Raw genomic sequence first — 23526 nt, forward strand, 5'->3', positions numbered from 1 at the left:
TGGCCAATACATTGGCCACAATGCAAATCACTGTATATGCATTACATAAGGGCTCATAGAGAAAAAAGTATAATTTGTGCTGATGTAAAAGTGGAGTGGGGAGTACTCAGTAGAGTCTGTGCAATCTATATGTTGTATCATTTCATGGTGTACTGCATAATATGCAGTTTTGATCTACTTTTACTGTGGGCAAACATTTTAAAATGGGTTGCCTGAACACTATACGGCACAAATGTAGCACTGTACTGGAAAAACGATTATTTGTGCCGATGTTTCATTTTTAAGTGTTTCTTTCAGTAATTGTAGTAACTTGATTTTTTTGCAGAATCCCAAAAGTTATTTGTGCGTTGTTCAGATGTTATGTTCCTCAACACACGCAGCCAAACAGCGGAGGTTGGCATTGGCTGTTAATTCCTTGTACACCTTATATGCGGCAGTATTATGAAATTACAATGCAAGTTTCTCCCTCTATGGAGCTATAAAAAAATATTTTAAAAAAAATATATGTCTGAAAATGTATGATGTTGAAAATGTACTACACAGTAAGGATTCTACTCTTTAATCTTTCCTGCAAATAGGCCTTCCCATGAGAACGTTTTGAAATACCTACCACTTCTCTCCGAAAGGACCCTCTCCCATTCTTCACGAGTCAATGTAACACACCATTATTTGGAGTGGTATGCCTGAATTTGGAGTGGTATGCCTGAATCCAAAATTTGCCTCATCTGAAAAAACACATTTCAGTGTATCCTCTTATTTCGACGTCAACCTCTCCAGTTACATGCTGCTCATGTAATTACATTTTGTCATAGAGCTTCATATTTCCTCATCTGATAAACCTTTACCACAACTTTCTGGGTGGGTTGCACCAATATGGATTAACTCTTAAACTGGGTTAAATCAAGGTAGATCTATTCATCTTGTTGCACCAAATGTTAAAGCTAGTTTTAAATTAATCCTAGTTAAGTTAAATCCTTCCTCTAATCTAAGTTTAGTTTTCACTTTAAACCTAGATATATTCTAAGCCTGTTGCTCAATGAATTAAAAAATAATATATCAACTTAGATTGGAGATTAATTCTAAACAGCTACTTGAGGTGTTTAACCTGCTAAAATGGCAGCATATCTACGGTGGAAAGTTCCTCAGAGAATAATTAGAGACAGGTTTAATCCTGTTGAGTTTTATGATAATTAACTCATTATTAGTAGGCTATTTACATGCCCATTTGTACAACAATTGAATTGGAGTTCATGATATGCCCAGACTTGGTACGAATTATGATTTTATGAAACATGCTGTAACGGGCCTGATAACGGTAAGATTGTAGTGAAGTAGCATTAACGTTAGTTATAACATGCATTATACACTGTAAACTTGAAAGTATTAAATCAACACTTTAAGTGTTAAATTTAACACTGTCAGCGAGTACATATGATCCCACTCTACACAGAGTACAAAGTACACTGATTAAAGTGTTACATTTCTAGTGTTGATTTAACACTGAGGAGTGCAAAAAGTTAACACTACTATACTGGCCGGTGTTGATAAACATTTAACACTAAGAGGTAATCAACACTTTGAGTGTTATAGTGACACTCGCTAGTGTTGATCTACGATGACTCCTATTAGAGTAAAAATGTGTTAATGTATTTACTCTTCCCCTAAGTAAATGGAAATTACATTTTGTAAAACACTTGGAATTTCACAATAAACTCAAGCAAAGCTGTTTCAACATTCAAATATGTTTATTATGACCAAACCATAAGTCTCAGCCCTGGCTTAAACTGTCATAAAGTGACAGTAGAATGTAGTCAAAAGAATCCCCTGCTCCATTTGACATGAGAAAATCAATAGGTTTGTTGGAAAATGCTGACGTTTACATTAAAAACAAATATGTTTCTCAGAACCTAACCATAAGTATCAGCTCTGGTTTAAACTGTTATCAAGTGACAGTAGGGGGCAATGTAGTCAAAACAAAATCCCTTGCTCCATATGACATGAGCAAATTCGTGGTACATGATGTCATTTACATGAAATACCACGCATGGTGGATTTAGCTTTAAAACAACTTTAAATGCGTGCAAATGATCATCAAAACATAACGTTTCAAGAGCTGACCCAACCAAAAAAAACATTTTCCTCTTTCTGAACAATAGCCATCATTTTGTAAAATACTGGCATTTCAATGACTACTTCACCATATATGACCATATATGTACCATTGTGCTTTACCCATTTAACTGACAAAACATTTGTGTGCACTGAGACATTCAACTTGGCAGCAATCTCATGGCTTTCTTTCAGGTCATTGAGCCTTGACACCTTTCCCAGACCTATAGGTAGTCTATCCTGACTGAAAGTTTCCCAATTATATGCCATATCATTTAGGTGTTTCTTGGCTAAGCTCATAATCACATTCTCAAAACTCTTCAGTTGCTTTTTAAAGAAATGATGTTTAGCCTCGTAGCGCATACTGAAGAATGGGCCCAATATTCCTTATACAACAAGGATAATGTATCATGAAGTGGTGTTTCGGTAACAGATTTCTATCCGGAAACAAACACTTGAAAAGCCTATGATGTCCAGCAATTAAGTGCTTCAGATAGATTGTCATGCCCTCTGTTAGTATAGGAGAAAACACAATATTTACCATTTGTAGTAGTAACAGAAGCAGCTGCCAGTATTTATCATCTGTATTTATCACTGAATAGCCTTTAGACCCAATTCATTGCTCCCATCATCCAATTTGAGTGCAGGTGGATGATTCCTCCTCTCTGTGTAGCCATAGTTAAACGAACGAACTCTCCCTTACACATCTTTAGCAGTCACGAAGTTGGCTTGTATATACTGTAACACAAGTTTTGACCTCAAATGGTGCACCTCCTTCTACAATATAATGCATTATATCAACATAAAAAATAGTCTGTAATATTGAAGTACTGCAGAGAGTTCAATAATCCAGCATGCTTCACACCGTACACATGAGGTAGTGTTACGTTTGACTGAATAGTTTGACAATTTTCTTAAGGTTAGATCAGTAAATCTATGATGAACGGTTTTAAACTATGATCAGTGACATGTTGCACCAATATAAGAGGTATTTCGTGAGTTGAAATAGAGTAGCTGGACGATTTGACAAATGAGGCCACACAGTTGCTGTTCCTTGATAAAATATTAACAATGTAAGGTTAGAACCTCTCCAACTATCGTGAAATGTTCTCATGGGTTGGCTGATTTGAAATCAAATCTGTTATTTGCCAGAACTAGACAGAAACCTCATTCGTTAGCTAACGCTAGCTACTGTAGCTAGCTAGTTTAAAAACCAAGCTAGACAGTGTAACGTTCGTCGTTGGGAGAAAGAGAGGAGGACCAATGCGCAGCGTGGTAAGTGTTCATAGCTTTTAATGACGTACTAGAACACTGAACAAAACAATAAATAACAAACCAACAGTCCCGTAAGGACAAAGACAAAAACACTAAACAGGAAATAACTATCCACAACTCAAAAGTGAAACCAGGCTACCTAAGTATGGTTCTCAATCAGGGACAACAAATGACATCTGCCTCTAATTGAGAACCATACCAGGCCAAACAAAGAAATCCCAAATCATAGAAAAAAAGAACATAGACAACCCACCCAACTCACGCCCTGACCATACTAAAACAAATACATAACAAAAGAACTAAGGTCAGAACGTGACAGATAGCATAAAATATGATTTATTATTGTCATTACTTAACGTTATTTATTCATTTATTTTTGTCCATTAGCCACCTGATCATGGCCCTTAAAAAAACGTCACCGTTTCTCAAATCGGATGAAAGCGTGCTGGGAAAAAAAGAAAGGGAAAGCCAAAAAGGATGCAATAGACCGGAACCGGAGGGGGGTCTCCGTCCAAGTGAATTGATCCTTAACCCCATAAGATATCCGAGACTCATCTCCAGCAGTTTGCCCCTCTTCATAACCCCTATGATAACGATGGACAACTCGACCCAACAATATTTATTTAGTAAGCATAAATAACTGGTAAAGATCAATGGCTATAATAATGCACGTTAAAACTAACGTTAATGCAACTTCACTACAATGTTACTGTTATGAGGCCCGTTACAGCATGTTGCATAACATCATCACTCGTATCAAGGCTGGGCATATCATAAACCCCAATTTAGTTGTTGTACAAAATGGGCACGTAAATAGCCTACTAATATTGAGTTAATTATCATTAAACTCAACAGGATTCAACCTGTCTCTAATTATTCTCTGAGGAACTCTTTCGTTTTGGTCTCTCCACAGTAGATATGCTGCCATTTGGTGCAACAAGATTAATAGATAAACCTTGATTTAACCCAGTTTAAGAGTTGGTTGGTGCAACCCACCATTAATCATAGATTTACTGATCCAGATGAGATTTGATTGAGCTGCACCACTGACACTTCCTCATACGAACACTTGGCTACATCCGGATGAAAATCAGAAGCAAGTTCTTTATCCTCAAAAGTCTGAACACTTTGCTTATTTAGTTGGCAGCGTCTTCTATGAGCAGTTGACATTCCCTCATTTAAACGCTCCACAGGCAATATGTTTTGAACCTGAGCCTCGTTTACATTCTCTGTTTGTACTATTTTGTTCAATCTCACCTTGTTGTCACTAGCAACAGAATGTATAAATGTGTCACAGTTATACAGGTATGACAGCCCATCAGTGTTGCAGTCTTTGAAGCAGTTGGCTTCTTAACAAATCCCCTGCTAATAATCCATATTTGGCACTACCATTAACGCAAGGCAAGAGGGCATGAATGTTGTGTATGAAATGGCAATTCATTTCACGCTAGGGTAAGCAACAACAAAAAAGTGTTACGGATTTTGTTTTTCCAACGGATATTCACAACACAAAAAAGTCAATTCATTTATTATTTTGGAATTAATTTCACATACAGGACTCAATGTAGGCATTACAAGAAAGACAGAGTAATAACCAGCATGCTGTTTGACACAGCCCCCTGAAAACGGAACATATTTGGTTAGTAGAACCCCAACTGAGTATTTTCCACCCAAGTTTATTTGAGACAGGTAATAACGTGTTCTCTTTACCAGTGTGTGGTCTAGCAATGACTAAAATATGAAATCACATACATATGCTTTTGGGCCACATATTTGGCTGACGGCGACAACATAACATGCTAAAATGGTAGCTGTCCGTGGTGCTGATATGTGTCTCACTGTTCAAATGTCAACATAAAGCTTCCTATGACCTGGCTTTTTGTTCAAACTCACCTGTTTTGTATTTTAGGGACTGTAGTGAGTAGACTGGACCCTGTGTTTATGGACACACAATCAATCTTTGTACAGTGCTATATTTGTACTGTACAGTGTCCAGGCAAACCACTTTAAGCTGTTTGACCACAGTAAAAGTCCAGCAACACTCCATATTATTCAGAGCCCCATGAAATTACACCCTATAGATTCTATTGACCCTGCTGAGTATTCCCTACAGTACTTTTACTGTGGCACCTAGAATAGTTTTTGCTCTATAAGCCAATATGTATTCCATACACAGTGATTCGCATTGTGGTCAATGGAATGGGTAGAGGAAAAGTCCAGCAACACTTTCATATTATTCAGTGCCCCATGAAATTACTCCATATATATTTTCTACAGAGCCTACTGATTATTTCTTACACTACTTTTACTGCGGCATCTAGAATAGTTTTTGCTCTAAAAGCCAATATGTATTCCATATACAGTGATTCACATTGTGGCCAATGGAATGGGTGGAGCAAAAGTCCAGCAACACTCTGTATTTTTCAGAGCCTCATGAAATAACACCGTATATAGATTCTACAGACCCTACTGAGTACTCCTGATCCCACTTTTACATAAGGCACAAATAATTGTTTTTCCTGTACAGTACTATATATGTACCATATAGTTTCCAGGCACCCCATTTTAAGCTGACCACAGTTCCAACTCATCTGATTTGTATTCTAGGGACTCTGGTTAGTAAGTAGACTGGACCAATCAATAGTTTGTTCTGTACAGTGCAATTTGTTTTTTCAATACAAAACAAATACAGTTACTTTTCTTAAACAACATTGCATTCTTCAACAATTAGTACCAGTAAATAAACTAGAATCCTACTATCAAAATAATTATATATTTTTAACAAATGTAATTGTTCATTTTTTTTTACAAATAGGCTATTATTATGTTCTTGATATTGATTTACTTAAGCTCCAACCATTTCTCAATGTGCTCCACCTTATAGTTTTCTTTATCTTATATAAAGTAGTAATTATCTTTAGTTTTCTCTTTAGTTTTCCCCCGTGTAATTATAATTTTAACATTATGCAAAAAGCTGCAAAAAAATATTGATTTCGTATCATACACATAGCGTTTTACCGTGGACTTGTATTTTGAAGGCAACATTTGATAACCGGAGGTCTAAATGCTAAATGCCATGATGCCAATCACAGAGTTTCTAAATCCAGAGGTACAACATCGCGAGACTTCCGGGAACGCCCCAGAAACAGACCAAACAGACCTGGCCGGGGTTTATAAAGTCAATGAGAGAAGTGGAACATTCTTCTTAGTTGTTAATTTTCTTGAAATGTAATGGCACAAACTAGATTCGAGCCAACGTCTGTAGTAGTTGGGCATGTTATTACTCCAACCTCGTGAAAGTGGAAAACTAACACGTTGTCATTTTTGGCAAAAACGACTTTATATCAAAGGAGTGCCTTTGATTTGACGGCCTGCACATGCGCAGTTTGATGCCAGACGACCGTTAGACCTGATGATGTGTATCGACACTACCGGTCAAACGTTTTAGAACACCGAATCATTCAAGTGTTTTTCTTTATTTTGACTATTTTTTACATTGTAAAATAATAGTGAAGACATCAAAAATCAAGGCAACGGTAAGAATCTCTGGATTAACTATCTAAGTGTAGTAATGAATAAATTGGCACATTTCTTAAAAAATGTACAATTCTGTGAACTGTCTTGTGCAAGTTATAAATGAACACAATACCTGTTAGCAAAGGTGTCAGTTAGACTTGCAGGAGCTTGCAGGGATTTGTAGTTTTGCATGATGTGTACTTTGATGCTAATTAGCATTTTAGAGTCTGAGAGTAAAGAAAGCTGAAAATATTGAAATGTCACCTTGTCCAAGAGAGACTTGCATGGTTATCAAAATATCATGCCAGGGTAAGCCTACACGAAACACACCCTCATTTTAAGCCTTTCTAAATTACTATGTTCTTGTGGTCAAATTGCAGTCTCAATCCAATCTTATTTGTCACATGCATCGAACCCAACAGTGAAATGCTTACTTACAGGACCTTAACCAACAATGCAGTTTTAAGAAAAACAAGTGTTAAGTAAAAAAATAGATAAGTAAAGTGACTATGCATAGATAATAAACAGAGAGTAGCAGCAGCGTAAAATAGTGGGGTTGGGGCAATGCAAATAGGCTGGGTAGCCATTTGATTAGCTGTTCAGGAGTCTTGTGGCTTGAGGATAGAAGCCTTTTGGACGTAGACTTGGAGCTCCGGTACTGCTTGCCGTGCGGTAGTTATAAACATATTTGTAATTATATTACAAATCCCTGACCTACAATATTTTGTTTTTCTAAGTAGTGAGAACAGTAGGGAGCAGGCAATGTAGCAAAGTAATCTTTACATGTTCTACTTTTCTTAAATGTATACTGAACAAAAATATAAATGCAACATATAACAATTTCAAAGATTTGAATAAATTCATTAGGACCTAATCTATGGATTTCACATGGCTGGGCAGGGGCGCAGCCATGGGTGGGCCTGGGAGGGCATAGGTCCATACACTGGGGAGCCAGGCCCAGCCAATCATAATGAGTTTTTCCCCACAAAAGGGCTTTATTACAGAAAAAAATACTCATCAGCACCCCCCTCCGCACTAACAGGAATGTAAACAAATGTGTGCACAACATTTGAGATAAATAAGCTTTTTGTGTGTATGGAACATTTCTGGGATCTTTTATTTCAGCTCATGAAACATGGGACCAACACTTTACATGTTGCGTTTATATTTTTGATGAGTATAGTTTTGTAATTGACTAAAACAAGCAGACAACAAGAACATTTCGTTTGAAAGAGGTCAAGTTTTTGCTGTGAACCAATGGGGTAACCTAGGTGACCACAGGTTGTTTCCCCCACAGGCAGGAATGGTCACGATGTTCTATCTAATACCGACTGAGTCTATCCCAGCTGCACTTGGATAGGGGGAAACTCATCAAAAAACACAAGAACAGATAAACTCTTCTCCTTCCTGCCATTTACCACGCAATGAATTGTAGGTGCATCGACCACTCCATGAATCTAATTCCATAGAGCAAAGTCAAATTCTTCCGCTACTCCGTAAATGGCAGGTGCCCTGCTTCGAAGATCAAAGCACGACACATCATATTCATCAGTTCCAGTGAGATCCAACAGACGTTTCAACTGATCAACAGAAACACATCAAAACAAGCCCACTTCTCATGATTTTACTTTACCCATTGCTTTCTTCACCAGTTTTGATATTTTTTATATTTGAGTCATTTAGCAGACACTCTTATCCAAAGCAACTTACAGTAGTGGGTGGGTACATTTTTGTCATTTTACCCCACACTCGTCCCCCATGGGAATCAAACCCACAATCCTGGCGTTGCAAGGGCCATGCTCTACCAACTGAGCCGCATGGGATCACTAAGAATCAAACCCACAATTTACATTTAAGTCATTTAGCCTGGTGGAACAGCCACTTTACAATAGTGCATCTAAATCTTTTAAGGGGGGTGAGAAGGGCCCTATCCTAGCTCTGTCCAACTGGTGAGCCGCACGGGATCATGTACCAGTTGGGGTCCAGAGCACAGTTTTGATCCACTAAGTGGTAGGGGATGGATGAACGTGCCCTTGTTTGGGTGTAGGGCCTGAAAACACATCCCCACTAGATACGATGGGGTATCTGAAGCACTAGACACATTTACCAAAACAACTTTCCTCCCCTTTCCATTATTTTGGACAAAGGTCCACTCATCCTTTTTTCCACCGCCCTCATATTCAAGCTCCTCATCCGTTTCTGCCATTTCGCAGTGTGTCGGCCACCAGGCGGATATCTATTCATATGACATGTTTATCATCCAGTAGTCGGTGCAATTTGCGAAGTATCTGACCAGAGATCTACTGATATGTGTAGCATCAGAGATATGGAACGCCCAGTGTCACTTGAAATAAATACATTTCAGTCAATAAATAATTAAACGTGGAAATTAAATAGAGAAATTGAAAATGCAACACAAAAATAAATAAATAGCCTAGACCGATCAATTGGAAAATAAATTCTGAAATGGAAAATAAAATGCACAAATAAATAAATACATAAATTGAGGATTATACATGGCGTATGAACAAGAGGCCTAAAATACACATCTTTCAGCCTCCTATTGATTTCTCCAACTTTCCTCATCCAGACAGGTCTGCTCGATCCTGCTCTCTCCCCACTCCCAAGCTCAGTTAGTCGGGTAAGAGGTTCTCCAAACATGGGTCCAAACCTGGGTGTATTAGCATCTCTGATGGTATGGTGAGATCTTTGTCCGGTGGTGGACTGTGTCATTGTCCAGTGTTCATAGATATTTCTCACAACTAGCTGCGTGTCTATGTTGATGGGAGGGGTGCTGGCCCATTGCTTCGGGATCAAGGGGGGCATCAGGATTTTAAACTGCCTAAACATCTATAAAGCAAAAACACCCACCCAGATAACAATACTGACAAACTTCATTTCGGAGTCAAACTTCAAAGTAATATGTCTATAACGAAGTACAAATTGAAAAAGCAACCTTCCTTCAGGCGATTTGTGATGTTCATTTCGTTTGATTGGACTCTTGGAATTGGGTTGTTGTGTCGCTGCAATACAGTGTCACAGAAGGGTACATGCCATCCCTTTGTTAGATATGACAATAGAATTAGTGGCCTAATTATATGGTCATTTTTAACAGAGACATAGTATAGACTCATGCCAGTAGAGGGCACCCTCATACATTTGACTGATTTAACCCAAACGGGTTGGATTCCTGAAGAGTCCATTCTTTTAACCCTGGCCTAAACCCACTATAGGAGCTAGTCACACAATAATAGCCATGCCTCAGCCTAAAAGTGGCAGAACTTCTGTATATTTTTCACTTGACTGCATTAAATAACTGATGTGAGTGGAGCTTGCTGGTGTAAAACAGCTGCCTGGCAAATGTAGCTGGTGTGGTGAGGTGATCTTATTCCTTGGTAAAAGGGTGAAAAGAAACTGTTTAAACACATTCAATGTCTATATCATAGATTTCTGTTTCCAATTCAAATAAGGGTGCAATGCACCTCCAGTAGCTGAAAAAGCATAGAGCAAAACATGGGCTCATCAGTCACGTAAAACCGTTGAAACGCTTCCAGGTCATGTTTGCTTTGAGTTTACGAACCTTTTATCTACTCTCCTTTATTGTGCAGACTTTCTGTAGGTTATGACCCTCTCTTCCAGCAAATAATGAGTGAGCCGGGAGGAAGGCGCTGCCTCTTCTATTCCAAGTGCATGTAATTAGAGGACTGGCTTTGACCTTACTCAGTGCACGGTTAATCTCAGCCCATTTACTGTCTTCAGTAGAGTGCATGTAGACCCTGCTGGGATTATTGATGATAGCCAGCGTTTCCAGGTGTTTTAGAAATCCTGCCAGTGCGGAACCACGTCCTCCTTACACCGCCATCATTTTGACAGCAACCGAGGCTGTCACTAGTGTATCAGTGCAATACGTCACTTGCCTTGGGATGACTGAGCAGATGTCCTTTCAGCTGAAGATACCACTTAATAAATGACACATTTAAAAGGTGGACATGACATCCTTGAAAACATGATCATACTTTACAGGTGTGTAAGCAAGCAATCAATCTGTAAAACGATTTGCACTTTACATTACTGCAACCACGCATCAGACATCATTGCGTGCTATGTCATATAATAAGATCACTAAAATATGCTTACTGAATAGATAAACTCACACACAACAGAGCCAGTAGCATTGAGGTGGAGATGAATATATACTGTCAGTGTTGCTTTGGTCAATAGCGATCATTAGTTATGAAAGTCCCTGCAACTAAACTCACACGCAGGATAGAGAGATGCGCCGATACCTGCAGAGCCAGCAGGTGCAACTCTGACTAGCATCCTTCATCTTGTCCCACTTTCCCCCTACAGACACACTTAATCATCTCCCTTTCCCCATCTGCGCTAAGCAGGAGAGTCACACTAGCCCTGCACATTGTAACAGAATGGGGCAATGGAGCAGTGGTCATTCCAACAGCTCCCTGTAGAGTTGTAAAATTCCTTTAAGACTAAATGGAAACTTACTACAAATGTGATTTGGATAACATCTTGAAAACATGTTTTTATTCAGCACCACAAAGGGGTTTTTACAATTGTTTCATTTCAATGATCTTTACATAACACTGGTAAGTTATGCACGTGAGTTTATACACCACACTAGATCCTGCTTCATCACTTCAATACCACATCACTTCTGCACTCTGGAAATATGTGCCCATTCTTTCTGTCTTGCCCTGTCACGTCCTGTCACGTCTGGTTACAAAGTCAGTTAAGGACGAAGATATGACTTGCAGTGTACAATCATTCAATCTTCCCAAAAGAGTAGACATTCAAGGTTAGTTTTGCAGTCAAGACCCTTCAGATAGGCTATATTGCTTTGGTTCCATCTAGATATGTCAATAAGACCCACAAAGTACGGTGCCTTGCGAAAGTATTCGGCCCCCTTGAACTTTGCGGCCTTTTGCCACATTTCAGGCTTTTACATTTTTTACCTTTATTTAACCAGGCAAGTCAGTTAAGAACATATTCTTATTTTCAATGACGGCCTGGGAACAGTGGGTTAACTGCCTGTTCAGGGGCAGAACAACAGATTTCTACCTTGTCAGCTCGGGGGTTTGAACTCGCAACCTTGCGGTTACTAGTCCAACGCTCTAACCACTAGGCTACACTGCCGCCCCAAGGCTTCAAACATAAAGATATAAAACTGTATTTTTTTGTGAAGAATCAACAACAAGTGGGACACAATCATGAAGTGGAACGACATTTATTGGATATTTCAAACCTTTTTAACAAATCAAAAACTGAAAAAATGGGCGTGCAAAATTATTCAGCCCCTTTACTTTCAGTGCAGCACACTCTCTCCAGAAGTTCAGTGAGGATCTCTGAATGATCCAATGTTGACCTAAATGACTAATGATGATAAATACAATCCACCTGTGTGTAATCAAGTCTAAATGCACCTGCACTGTGATAGTCTCAGAGGTCCGTTAAAAGCACAGAGAGCATCATGAAGAACAAGGAACACACCAGGCAGGTCCGAGATACTGTTGTGAAGAAGTTTAAAGCCGGATTTGGATACAAAAAGATTTCCCAAGCTTTAAACATCCCAAGGAGCACTGTGCACGCGATAATATTGAAATGGAAGGAGTATCAGACCACTGCAAATCTACCAAGACCTGGCCGTCCCTCTAAACTTTCAGCTCATACAAGGAGAAGACTGATCAGAGATGCAGCCAAGAGGCCCATGATCACTCTGGATGAACTGCAGAGATCTACAGCTGAGGTGGGAGACTCTGTCCATAGGACAACAATCAGTCGTATATTGCACAAATCTGGCCTTTATGGAAGAGTGGCAAGAAGAAAGCCATTTCTTAAAGATATCCATAAAAAGTGTTGTTTAAAGTTTGCCACAAGCCACCTGGGAGACACACCAAACATGTGGAAGAAGGTGCTCTGGTCAGATGAAACCGAAATTGAACTTTTTGGCAACAATGCAAAACGTTATGTTTGGCGTAAAAGCAACACAGCTCATCACCCTGAACACACCATCCCCACTGTCAAACATGGTGGTGGCAGCATCATGGTTTGGGCCTGCTTTTCTTCAGCAGGGACAGGGAAGATGGTTAAAATTGATGGGAAGATGGATGGAGCCAAATACAGGACCATTCTGGAAGAAAACCTGATGGAGTCTGCAAAAGACCTGAGACTGGGACGGAGATTTGTCTTCCAACAAGACAATGATCCAAAACATAAAGCAAAATCTACAATGGAATGGTTAAAAAATAAACATATCCAGGTGTTAGAATGTCCAAGTCAAAGTCCAGACCTGAATCCAATTGAGAATCTGTGGAAAGAACTGAAAACTGCTGTTCACAAATGCTCTCCATCCAACCTCACTGAGCTCGAGCTGTTTTGCAAGGAGGAATGGGAAAAAATTTCAGTCTCTCGATGTGCAAAACTGATAGAGACATACTCCAAGCGACTTACAGCTGTAATCGCAGCAAAAGGTGGCGCGACAAAGTATTAACTTAAGGGGGCTGAATAATTTTGCACGCCCAATTTTTCAGTTTTTGATTTGTTAAAAAAAGTTTGAAATATCCAATAAATGTCGTTCCACTTCATGATTGTGTCCCACTTGTTGTTGATTCTTCACAAAAAAATACAGTTTTATATCTTTATGTTTGAAGCCTGAAATGTGGCAAAAGGTCACAAAGTTCAAGGGGGCCGAATACTTTCGCACTGTATAATATAATAATACATACAACACCAAAGACGGATAGCAACTTGGTTAAATCTATGCAAGTTAGTAAAAATGTGGCCACAGCAAGAGAGGCATCAAGGATATGCAGGTACCACGAGCCCGGCTGTTCACACTTAAAATAGTCTCTCCATTAAACAGTGTAATTACATCACTTATGTAAGGATAAACTGTAGAACTGTTATACATTGTTATGCTTACATAGGTTATGTAATTATATTCAACATATTGTACAGAAATGTATGATACAGGTAAGTCCCTCACACATGTGTGCATGGTTGGGCAGAAACTGATGATATGTAATCTGATTACAATAGAAAAAAAAGTACTTTTAATCAGTTATGTTACCAGCCCAAAATATCAGATTACAGATGCTTTTGAAAAACTAGAAGATTACTTTCAAATTCATAAAGGATGTCTGCTGTTTTCTCAATGACATTTAATTCAGCATTGATAAAATAACAGGTTTAAATTAGTTCCACCAGAGCAAGTCTGACCACAAGTCAGAGACCACTGTGATGACACACCAAATGTGCGTGTATGGATAATTTTGATCTACTTCTAATAAGGGGAAAGTAAACCAATTTACATTACTGAGTTTGGATAATCCAAAAGTTACGTTACTGATTACCATTTTGGACAGGTAACTAGTAACTGTAACAGATTACATTGAGAAAGTAACCTACCCAAACCTGAATGCAAGTTCACTCCAGTCCCGTTCCATTCCAGGGAATGAGGAATCACAAATCCACCGAGATGGAGCCTGGTTTGAGCTGTGTGTCTGAGGGGATCTGTACTAAACAGGTGTCAGTGGGTAGCTGTGATAAGCGGTTATCTGAGTGAGCCTGTCCAAAACTACCGTTTGTCGGTGGCTTCTCTTCGACTCTGACGTCTTTTGAGAGGTATTCCCGGCGTGGGTCAGTGTCGATCTCATAGCGGTGGTGATACCCCTCCAACACTTCATGGCAGGCATCTCGTGTCTCCACCACCCACTTTTTAATACCTTGCCGGTTGAGGTAGAGCACAAAGAGGAAGACCATGCCCACAAAGCCCAGCACCAGACCCAGGAGGACGTAGGAGGTCTGCAGGGAGAGGTCGCCCACCTCGTCTCTGATTCCGACCAGAGGTGGTGAAGTGGCATGGCATCCGACAACTTGGACCCCGAGAGCCCGCAGGGGCCTGTCCTGAAACTCCCAGGGTGAGGCGCAGGTCAGGGCTTCTGCATCCCCCACCTGAGCCTGGGAATTCTTAAGCCACACAGCAAAGTCTTGGATCTCACATGTGCAGACATAGGGGTTGTGGCTCAGCAGGATGCGGGGGGCTTGCCCCAGCCTTTCCAGCTCCCCCAGAGCATCACCTTGGAACGCCCTGAAAGAGTTGCGGGTCAAGTCAAGCAGCTCCAGGCGGCGCAGGCCAAAGAAGGTGCCGTTGTTGATCGATGCTAGGGAGTTGTTACCAAGGAAGAGGTGCTGCAGGCTAGGGAGGTGGGAGAACATCCCTGGGGGTAGGAAGACCAGGCGGTTCCCGGAGAGGTCTAGGCTGAGCAACCCTCCTAGGCCTCCCCAGCGCAGTGCGGTGGTGAGATCTGTCAGTGAGGTGTAGTTATAGAGGGAGCGGCTGAGGTTGAGCTCCTTTAGAGGACTCCCTGGGATGTTGAGGGCTTCAGGGTGGATGAGAGTCAGATGGTTGCAGCTCATGTCCAGGGAGCGCAGGTAGGAAAGGGTAGAGAAGCTGTGGGACGCAACCTCTGTGATCCTGGGAAGACAGATGGACCATGTTTACAGTCCCCAAACCGCATATTGGACTCAGAATTCATGTTTGCTGAATTATTGTCATGCTCATATAGGGTATCTAAACATTTCATAAGTTGGTGTGATGGCATTCAGGAGAACATGAAATAATAATTGTATTGTTTTCCTGCTATTTCTCCCCAATTCTGTGAATTCCAATTGGTAGTTATAGTCTTGTCCCATTGCTGAAACTCCCGTATGGACTAGGGAGAGGCAAAGGTCAAGAGCCATGCATGCTCCAAAACACAACCCTGCCAAGCCGCACTGCTTCTTGACACACTGCTTGCTTAACCAGGAAGCCAGCCGCACCAATGTGCCGGAGGAAACATTGTACAACTGGCAACCAGGGTCAGCTTGCAGACGCCCGGACCCCCACAAGGAGTAACTAGAGCGCGTTGGGACAAGGACATCCCGGCCGGCCAAACCCTCCCCTAACCCGGACAACACTGGGCCAATTGTGTGCCGCCTCATGGGTCTCCCGGGCACGGCTGGCTGTGACACAGCCTGAGATTGAACCCTGGTCTGTAGTGAAACATCAGAACACAATTCTCTTTGATGAGAATATCTACTCACCTATTGTTGCTCAAAATGATGGTGGTGACATTTTTCAGTTCTTGAAATGTCTCTGATCCAATTCTGAATATATTGTGTCCTGTGATGATCACATTCCTTGTGTATCCTGGAATATCTTGTGGTATGGAGCGAAGGTCCTTGGAAACGCATTTCACTGTGCGCGTGCCAGCAAAGCATTGGCAGCCTGATGGGCACTCCAAGCACTGGTGGGGCGCACAGAGTAGCGCACCAAAAAGTACAAGGATTACCAAATAATGCATAACTCAACAGAAACGTTATAAACTGATAAATACCAGAATATGCAGAAGGAGCAGTTAACGGTGAGTCATATTACGCCGTGTCATGCACATCAAGGAGAAAAAAAACCTCAAGACTCCGGCATAACGGTATAATGAGGTGTTAGCCTTTCTTTAGATGGTGCCCAATGGTTTGTGTCTGCATTGTGTGAGAAGGATGTTTCGTCTGCTGAGCAACAGGACCGGCAAGTTGTTAGCTTGACTTGAAATACCGGCGCAGAATCAAGGAGAGGAACAGTGAACGTTTTTTAAAGGCACAGACACGAAACATATTATACCACACGGAAGAGTCTCTGTGGTGTCTTTGTGTGATATGATTTAACAGTTTATAAACAATGAACAAGTAGGCTATGCATATTATGTACATGTATTTATATTTGTTCCAATAAATAACAACACTAAACAGAGGGTAGTGCCCAGGACCCAGTACATATAATAATTTCGCCGGTGCTTATATTTGTCCTGTTACACACAAGTGTGAAATGGGAAATGTTTTTTTTGCGTGGCCAACTCCCCTGAAGCACCCGCAGGGTTCCAGTATTGTGGTTCCGGTATTCGAACCCAACGTTCTAAACTCGAGGTTACGTGCCGCCCTCACTCGGGCCGAGCTCCCTGTCACCCAGGACCTCAATAACAGGCAGTTAATGACTCCAGCCATCCAATTCATAGACTGTTCTCTCTGCTACCATACGGCAAGCGGTGCCGATGTACCAAGTCTGGAACCAACAGGACCCTGAACAGTTTCTACCAGCAAGCCGTAAGACTTTTAGTTAAATAAATAACTACCCAGACTATCTGCATTGACCCGTTTTTTTACACTAACATTTTTGACTCATCACATACGCTGTTGCAACTGTTTATTATCTATCCTATTGCCTAGTCACTTTATCCCTAGTTATATGCACATATCTACCTCAATTACCTCGTACCCCTGCAGATCGACTCTGTACTGCTACCCCATAGCAAGGTTAGCGTTACGCTGTATTTATTATTACTTTTCTATATTTTCTGTCTCTCTGCATCGATGGGAAGCATTTCGCTGTTAGTCTACACCTGTTGTTTACGAAGCATGACAAATACAATTTGATTTGACTTTACTAGCCTATGGTATAGCTTATTGCCCATCATTTCTGTAATTCTATCGAATGAGTGGTCATGCATATGGACTACTGTAGAGTATATTAACATTCCCAAGCATGTTGCTTCAGAGAACTTACTGCATGAAAAACGAACACTGTCTGATAAAATATAGTAAACAATTACAAAGTAAAATTATGTTGAGCTGGTATAAGCTGGGGGCATTTAAGAGTGACGGGTGGCCCACACTGGTTAAATGGGGGTTAGGAGTCAGTAAGAGAGACCAATTTGAATTTATGACCATAGACAATATATTTACATTTAAATTATCGTAATTTAGCAGATGCTATATCAGTTCTATATACAGTGCCTTGCGAAAGTATTCGGCCCCTTGAACTTTGCGACCTTTTGCCACATTTCAGGCTTCAAACATAAAGATATAAAACTGTATTTTTTTGTGAAGAATCAACAACAAGTGGGACACAATCATGAAGTGGAACGACATTTATTGGATATTTCAAACCTTTTTAACAAATCAAAAACTGAAAAATTGGGCGTGCAAAATTATTCAGCCCCTTTACTTTCAGTGCAGCAAACTCTCTCCAGAAGTTCAGTGAGGATCTCTGAATGATCCAATGTTGACCTAAATAACTAATGATGATAAATACAATCCACCTGTGTGTAATCAAGTCTCCGTATAAATGCACCTGCACTGTGATAGTCTCAGAGGTCCGTTAAAAACGCAGAGAGCATCATGAAGAACAAGGAACACACCAGGCAGGTCCGAGATACTGTTGTGAAGAAGTTTAAAGCCGGATTTGGATATAAAAAGATATATTAAAAAGATTTCCCAAGCTTTAAACATCCCAAGGAGCACTGTGCAAGCGATAATATTGAAATGGAAGGAGTATCAGACCACTGCAAATCTACCAAGACCTGGCCGTCCCTCTAAACTTTCAGCTCATACAAGGAGAAGACTGATCAGAGATGCAGCCAAGAGGCCCATGATCACTCTGGATGAACTGCAGAGATCTACAGCTGAGGTGGGAGACTCTGTCCATAGGACAACAATCAGTCGTATATTGCACAAATCTGGCCTTTATGGAAGAGTGGCAAGAAGAAAGCCATTTCTTAAAGATATCCATAAAAAGTGTCGTTTAAAGTTTGCCACAAGCCACCTGGGAGACACACCAAACATGTGGAAGAAGGTGCTCTGGTCAGATGAAACCAAAATTGAACTTTTGGGCAACACAGCTCATCACCCTGGCAGCATCATGGTTTGGGCCTGCTATTCTTCAGCAGGGACAGGGAAGATGGTTAAAATTGATGGGAAGATGGATGGAGCCAAATGCAGGACCATTCTGGAAGAAAACCTGATGGAGTCTGCAAAAGACCTGAGACTGGGACGGAGATTTGTCTTCCAACAAGACAATGATCCAAAACATAAAGCAAAATCTACAATGGAATGGTTCAAAAATAAACATATCCAGGTGTTAGAATGGCCAAGTCAAAGTCCAGACCTGAATCCAATCGAGAATCTGTGGAAAGAACTGAAAACTGCTGTTCACAAATGCTCTCCGTCCAACCTCACTGAGCTCGAGCTGTTTTGCAAGGAGGAATGGGAAAAAATTTCAGTCTCTCGATGTGCAAAACTGATAGAGACATACCCCAAGCGACTTACAGCTGTAATCGCAGCAAAAGGTGGCGCTACAAAGTATTAATTTAAGGGGGCTGAATAATTTTGCACGCCCAATTTTTCCGTTTTTGATTTGTTAAATTTTTTTGAAATATCCAATAATAAATGTCGTTCCACTTCATGATTGTGTCCCACTTGTTGTTGATTCTTCACAAAAAAATACAGTTTTATATCTTTATGTTTGAAGCCTGAAATGTGGCAAAAGGTCGCAAAGTTCAAGGGGGCCGAATACTTTCGCAAGGCACTGTATATAGTTACGACTATCCCAAGCCAAACGTTCATTTATATGACATTCCTTTCTGAATCTAGTAAAAATGTACTTCAAAACAAGCCAGAACAGCTGGACATAACTACCCTCATGAGAGTGTGAATGTTAGTACTGCACAAAGAAGTGTCCCATCAAAACATTTATTCTTCTTCTTTCACTTTTTATGATTACAACAGAGCAGGAAAATCCCTTGTATTATCTCTCCCCTCCGTTTCCCACTTCGTGTCCCTTGTGTGGTCAGTGCAGGTTGAGCGTTAGGATGAAGGTGACGAGGGCTCCAGTCAACATAAGGAAGGGCAGCCAGGTCTTGAGGAAAGACACACAGCTGGGGAAGGACAGAGAGAGAGAACAGTGAGAGTAGTAATGACAGTCATTAAATCCTCACATTTTGGCTGTTGGTCAACAACACAATACATTTGTCGTCTATACTGCCCTACAAGGGCAAAACTCAGTAACTACACTTTTTTTGGGGTCAAAATTGCATTAAGACTGAAATCAGGCGTTGTAGTATCTGTTTTGTCTTGTGACATAATCAACTGTTTCAATTATGTTCCATTTCAGAGAACGTTTGAGTTTGAAATTTGCAGTTACTACAAAATCCAAGTACAAAACAAGGAAAACCGCAGTAACTGAAGTTACTGCACTTTGGCTTTGTTCCACCATACAAAGACCAGTAACTACGCAACAGTGAAACTGAGAAAAATTGCTTTAAAGTTGATTTGCTTTTCCAGACAAATATGTTGTAGGTAGATAAGTGATAATGCACTGATGTATTATCTTGTTCTGAATTGTTTATGCATATCAACCATGACCACTGATTTGACCTAAGTCAAATATTTTCTTTAGATATAAACATTCTATGTGATGAAACAGTCCTTACCTTATGGCAAAAAAATGTTTGAGGATTGCCTTTGGCTTTTATAGGGCAGTATATAGAGACAGGTAAGGAAGTGCAGTCAGTTAAATTTCCCAGAAACCAGGGTAATTTACACAGGCCACTGAGGGCAGACCAACTCTCTAATCTCCCAGAGGTTTACCCCACTCCCTTCACCTCACTCCTTCCCCGTTCTCCACCCTAGTACCCCCCCCTCCTGCCGATCCAGCAGTGGGAGCCCTGGCAGAGAGTTGATGTGGTGATGAGGGGGCCACATCTGGCAATGATGAATTACACGGCGCCCCACTGTTTAAGGACTTGGTGCCCTCGGACGATAATGCGGAGGCTGCACAAAGCAGTGACACTAGCTCCCTATGTGGGTCGGGGGAGAATAATGAGGGGGTTTCTCAACAGCATATGTTTCCCCGTGTCTGGAGCTCCTCTGTCTCTCCTGCAGAGCGTTGCCTGCTGGCAGGTGCATGCTTGCTTGTTCAGACTCGGTGCTGTTGCTGTTTTGCATAGTTTGCTTCTGCCCATTTCATCAGCATGTCTGATTCTAGTTCCACACCAGTTAGTCAAATGATCCAGAGGGAACGCACATACACATAGATGGATTGGTCAGTCAGAATGATGCTTTGTGAGTGGCAAGTATTGTTGTACAGAAGGTTCAGTGTTCACGCCTAGGTTAGGACAGGAATGAGCATACTCTGTTACATACAGTAGAGTACCTCTTCATTGCATGATTGCATGGTATCTCACCTGACATGCTTGCCGTGGATAAGGGACCGCAGGCATAGGTTGACCATGTTCCAGGACGTTCTGTTGTCGTAGCGCATGAGGTTAAGGGCCAGGGCCACGTGGGAGTGGCAGTTATCACAGCAGAGGTTGTGCTACAAGAGACAGAGGAAGAAGGCTAGTCAGGTCTAACTCTTGGCGGTTTTTGTCAATATCGCTACAATGGGCCTTTACAATCATTGTACAAAACATGTACATATAAATACCTTTGCCCCTTACAATAGGCCTTTACTGGAGATGTTCAATAGGCCTTTACTGGAGATGTTCAATAGGCCTTTACTGGAGATGTTCAATAGGCCTTTACTGGAGATGTTCAATAGGCCTTTACTGGAGATGTTCAATAGGCCTTTACTGGAGATGTTCAATAGGCCTTTACTGGAGATGTTCAATAGAACCTAGGAAGGAAATATAATTCCACTACTAGACCTGTCTGTCTGTCTGTCTTATTATGACACTGTCAATGTTCATACCGGCCTGCATTTGTACTCCTCCGATGCGTCGTGCACTGCCTTGTCCCAGGCAGCTGAGCCAGTGCCACACACCTTATCAACATCAAGCTTCCAGTACCTGTTAAGAGACAAGCAATGCTGCAGATGCCTTACTACCTAACTGCAATGTCTGCATGTTAATTTTGAGCACAATATGCCAGGCCTAGCTCCAAGCATTGAACGAACAAAACCAACTTACTTTGTTGGTCTTCCAAAGGCCATATTATCTTCCTGAAAGGAAAGATGGGACATTTTGAGGAACTATCGAAACAGATGGTCCGATAATAACATTAGGCTTATGCACATAAAGCTGTAGGCCTACTGTCATAATGCATGATCTGCATATACTCACAGACACTAAGTACGATCCAGCGAAGTCTCTTATCACGCCTGCAGAAGTACAGATCCCCATGTGACCAATGAAGGGGAGCAACCACCTGAACAAAACATAGGTACGGCACTGTATTGGGGAGTCCTGGGAATAAAGAATGCGTGTATATTATAGGGCATCTAACGGTATGGGCATTTTAATTCCAGCCCACATAGTATTTGGAAATTCACTAGCTATAATGCAAGCTAGTGATATAAATATCCAAAAGATGTGATCGCCTACATGACCATTGATGTTTATCAACATGACCAAGTAAATAGTATCTCCATTTCAGATGGTGAGAGCAAAAGAAAACAACCGGAAAAGTGGCTACTCACGACAGTATTGGAATAGGTGTCCAAACGACGCAATAAGGATAACGGCTGTTTTTCCGGTCTATTTTTTCAAAACCCCCGTGATAATTAATCATTATATCTATTTCGTCCGCCTCCTGCGCCATCAGTAATTTTAACACTGTGCGGTAGCCTGTCGCTGCTCAACTGACATCACGAAAATGCTTAGGCGAGTATGGCGGCCGCGTTCGACGGCCTGCAAAGCAGTCATGCAACAAATCTCACAAAGCCAGCCTGGATATTAATTAAATGCCCAATGCCGACGTTTTTATATCAATATCAAATAATTTCTTGGTAACAGTTAAGTATCTTAGATCTCAATTAAAATGGGAAAATAGCTTTTTTTTTTTTTTTTTTTTAAAGTAAAAAACGACTTCTCAAAGGTCCAATGTGGTGGTCCTGAGCTGGCACGGTTACACGTGGTCTGCGGATGTGAGACCGGTTCCAGAATCCAGACACATGTTATAAAATGACGTTGGAGGCTGTTTAATATAGTGAAATGAAGATTCAATTCCATGGCAACAGCTCTGGTGGATATTCCTGAAGTCTGCATGCCAATTGCATGCTCCTTTGAAATTTTAGACATCTGTGGCATTGTGTTGTGTGACAGAACTGCACATTTTAGAGTGCCATTTTATTGTCCCCAGCACAAGGTGCACCTTGTCATACTTGAGTAAAAGGAAATATTCCTTAATAGAAAATTACAAAAGTCACGGAGTACAATACTACTTGAGTAAAAGTCTAAAAGTATTTGGTTTCAAATATACTTAGGTATTTAAAGTCAATGGAATTTCTAAAATGTTTTTATTAATCAAAAGTACAAGAATAAACCCTTTCAATTTCCTTATATTAAGCAAACCAAATGGAACAATGTTATTTTTTTATTGACACAGCCACGGGCACACTCCAACACTCAAGACATAAGAAGCATTTGTGTTTAGTGAGGCCGCCAGATCGGAGGCAGTAGGGATGACCAGGGATGTTCACTTGATAAGTGAATTGGACCATTTTCCTGTCAAAATTAAAATAGTTTTTTTGGGAGTCAGGGAAAATGTTTGTGGAGTAAAAAGTACATTATTTTCTTTAGGAATGTAGTGTAGTAAAAATTGGCTAAATAGTAAAGTACAGGTACCCCGAACTACTTAATTAGTACTTTAAAGTATTTTTACTGAAGTACTTTACACAACTGCTGAGTGGATAGTTGTGGACCTGTGTGTAGCCTATATTTCTGCACCTGGAACAGTGTGCAGGTGGAAAACATTAGTAATACAATCCAAATCGTCATTACCCTGGTTAAATACAGGTCTGAG

At 40.7% G+C, this 23526-nt stretch overlaps 2 protein-coding genes across 4 annotated transcripts; both read right to left on the bottom strand.

Moving 5' to 3' along the window:
* Positions 1-13062: 13062 nt before the first annotated feature.
* LOC118364115 (transmembrane protein 222-like) lies at positions 13063-22657 on the bottom strand. Of its 3 annotated transcripts, XR_008087873.1 has the most exons (7): positions 22202-22654; positions 21846-21930; positions 21693-21724; positions 21476-21572; positions 20970-21100; positions 18893-19661; positions 13063-13204 (listed from the first exon to the last, which is right to left on the bottom strand). XR_008087873.1 is itself a non-coding variant. In XM_052489348.1 (6 exons), exons 1-6 carry the CDS (start codon positions 22321-22323, stop codon positions 19574-19576), a joined length of 555 nt encoding a protein of 184 aa, XP_052345308.1. In that variant the 5' UTR covers positions 22324-22654; the 3' UTR covers positions 17552-19573. The 3 variants fall into 3 exon arrangements, 2 of the variants coding, with proteins under 2 accessions (XP_052345308.1, XP_052345309.1); XM_052489348.1 differs by lacking the exon at positions 13063-13204 and having other exon boundaries at positions 17552-19661; XM_052489349.1 differs by lacking the exons at positions 13063-13204; positions 18893-19661 and adding an exon at positions 21212-21400 and having other exon boundaries at positions 20967-21100; positions 22202-22657.
* On the bottom strand, positions 14174-16447 carry LOC118364114 (trophoblast glycoprotein-like). Its single transcript, XM_035745347.2, has 2 exons — positions 16000-16447; positions 14174-15391 (listed from the first exon to the last, which is right to left on the bottom strand). The coding sequence occupies exons 1-2, from the start codon at positions 16257-16259 to the stop codon at positions 14377-14379; spliced, it is 1275 nt and encodes a 424-aa protein (XP_035601240.2). The 5' UTR covers positions 16260-16447; the 3' UTR covers positions 14174-14376.
* Positions 22658-23526: the final 869 nt, after the last annotated feature.

The sequence above is a fragment of the Oncorhynchus keta genome, chromosome 31 (genome assembly GCF_023373465.1).
Source record: "Oncorhynchus keta strain PuntledgeMale-10-30-2019 chromosome 31, Oket_V2, whole genome shotgun sequence".
In the NCBI taxonomy this organism is placed as follows: Eukaryota; Metazoa; Chordata; class Actinopteri; order Salmoniformes; family Salmonidae; genus Oncorhynchus; species Oncorhynchus keta.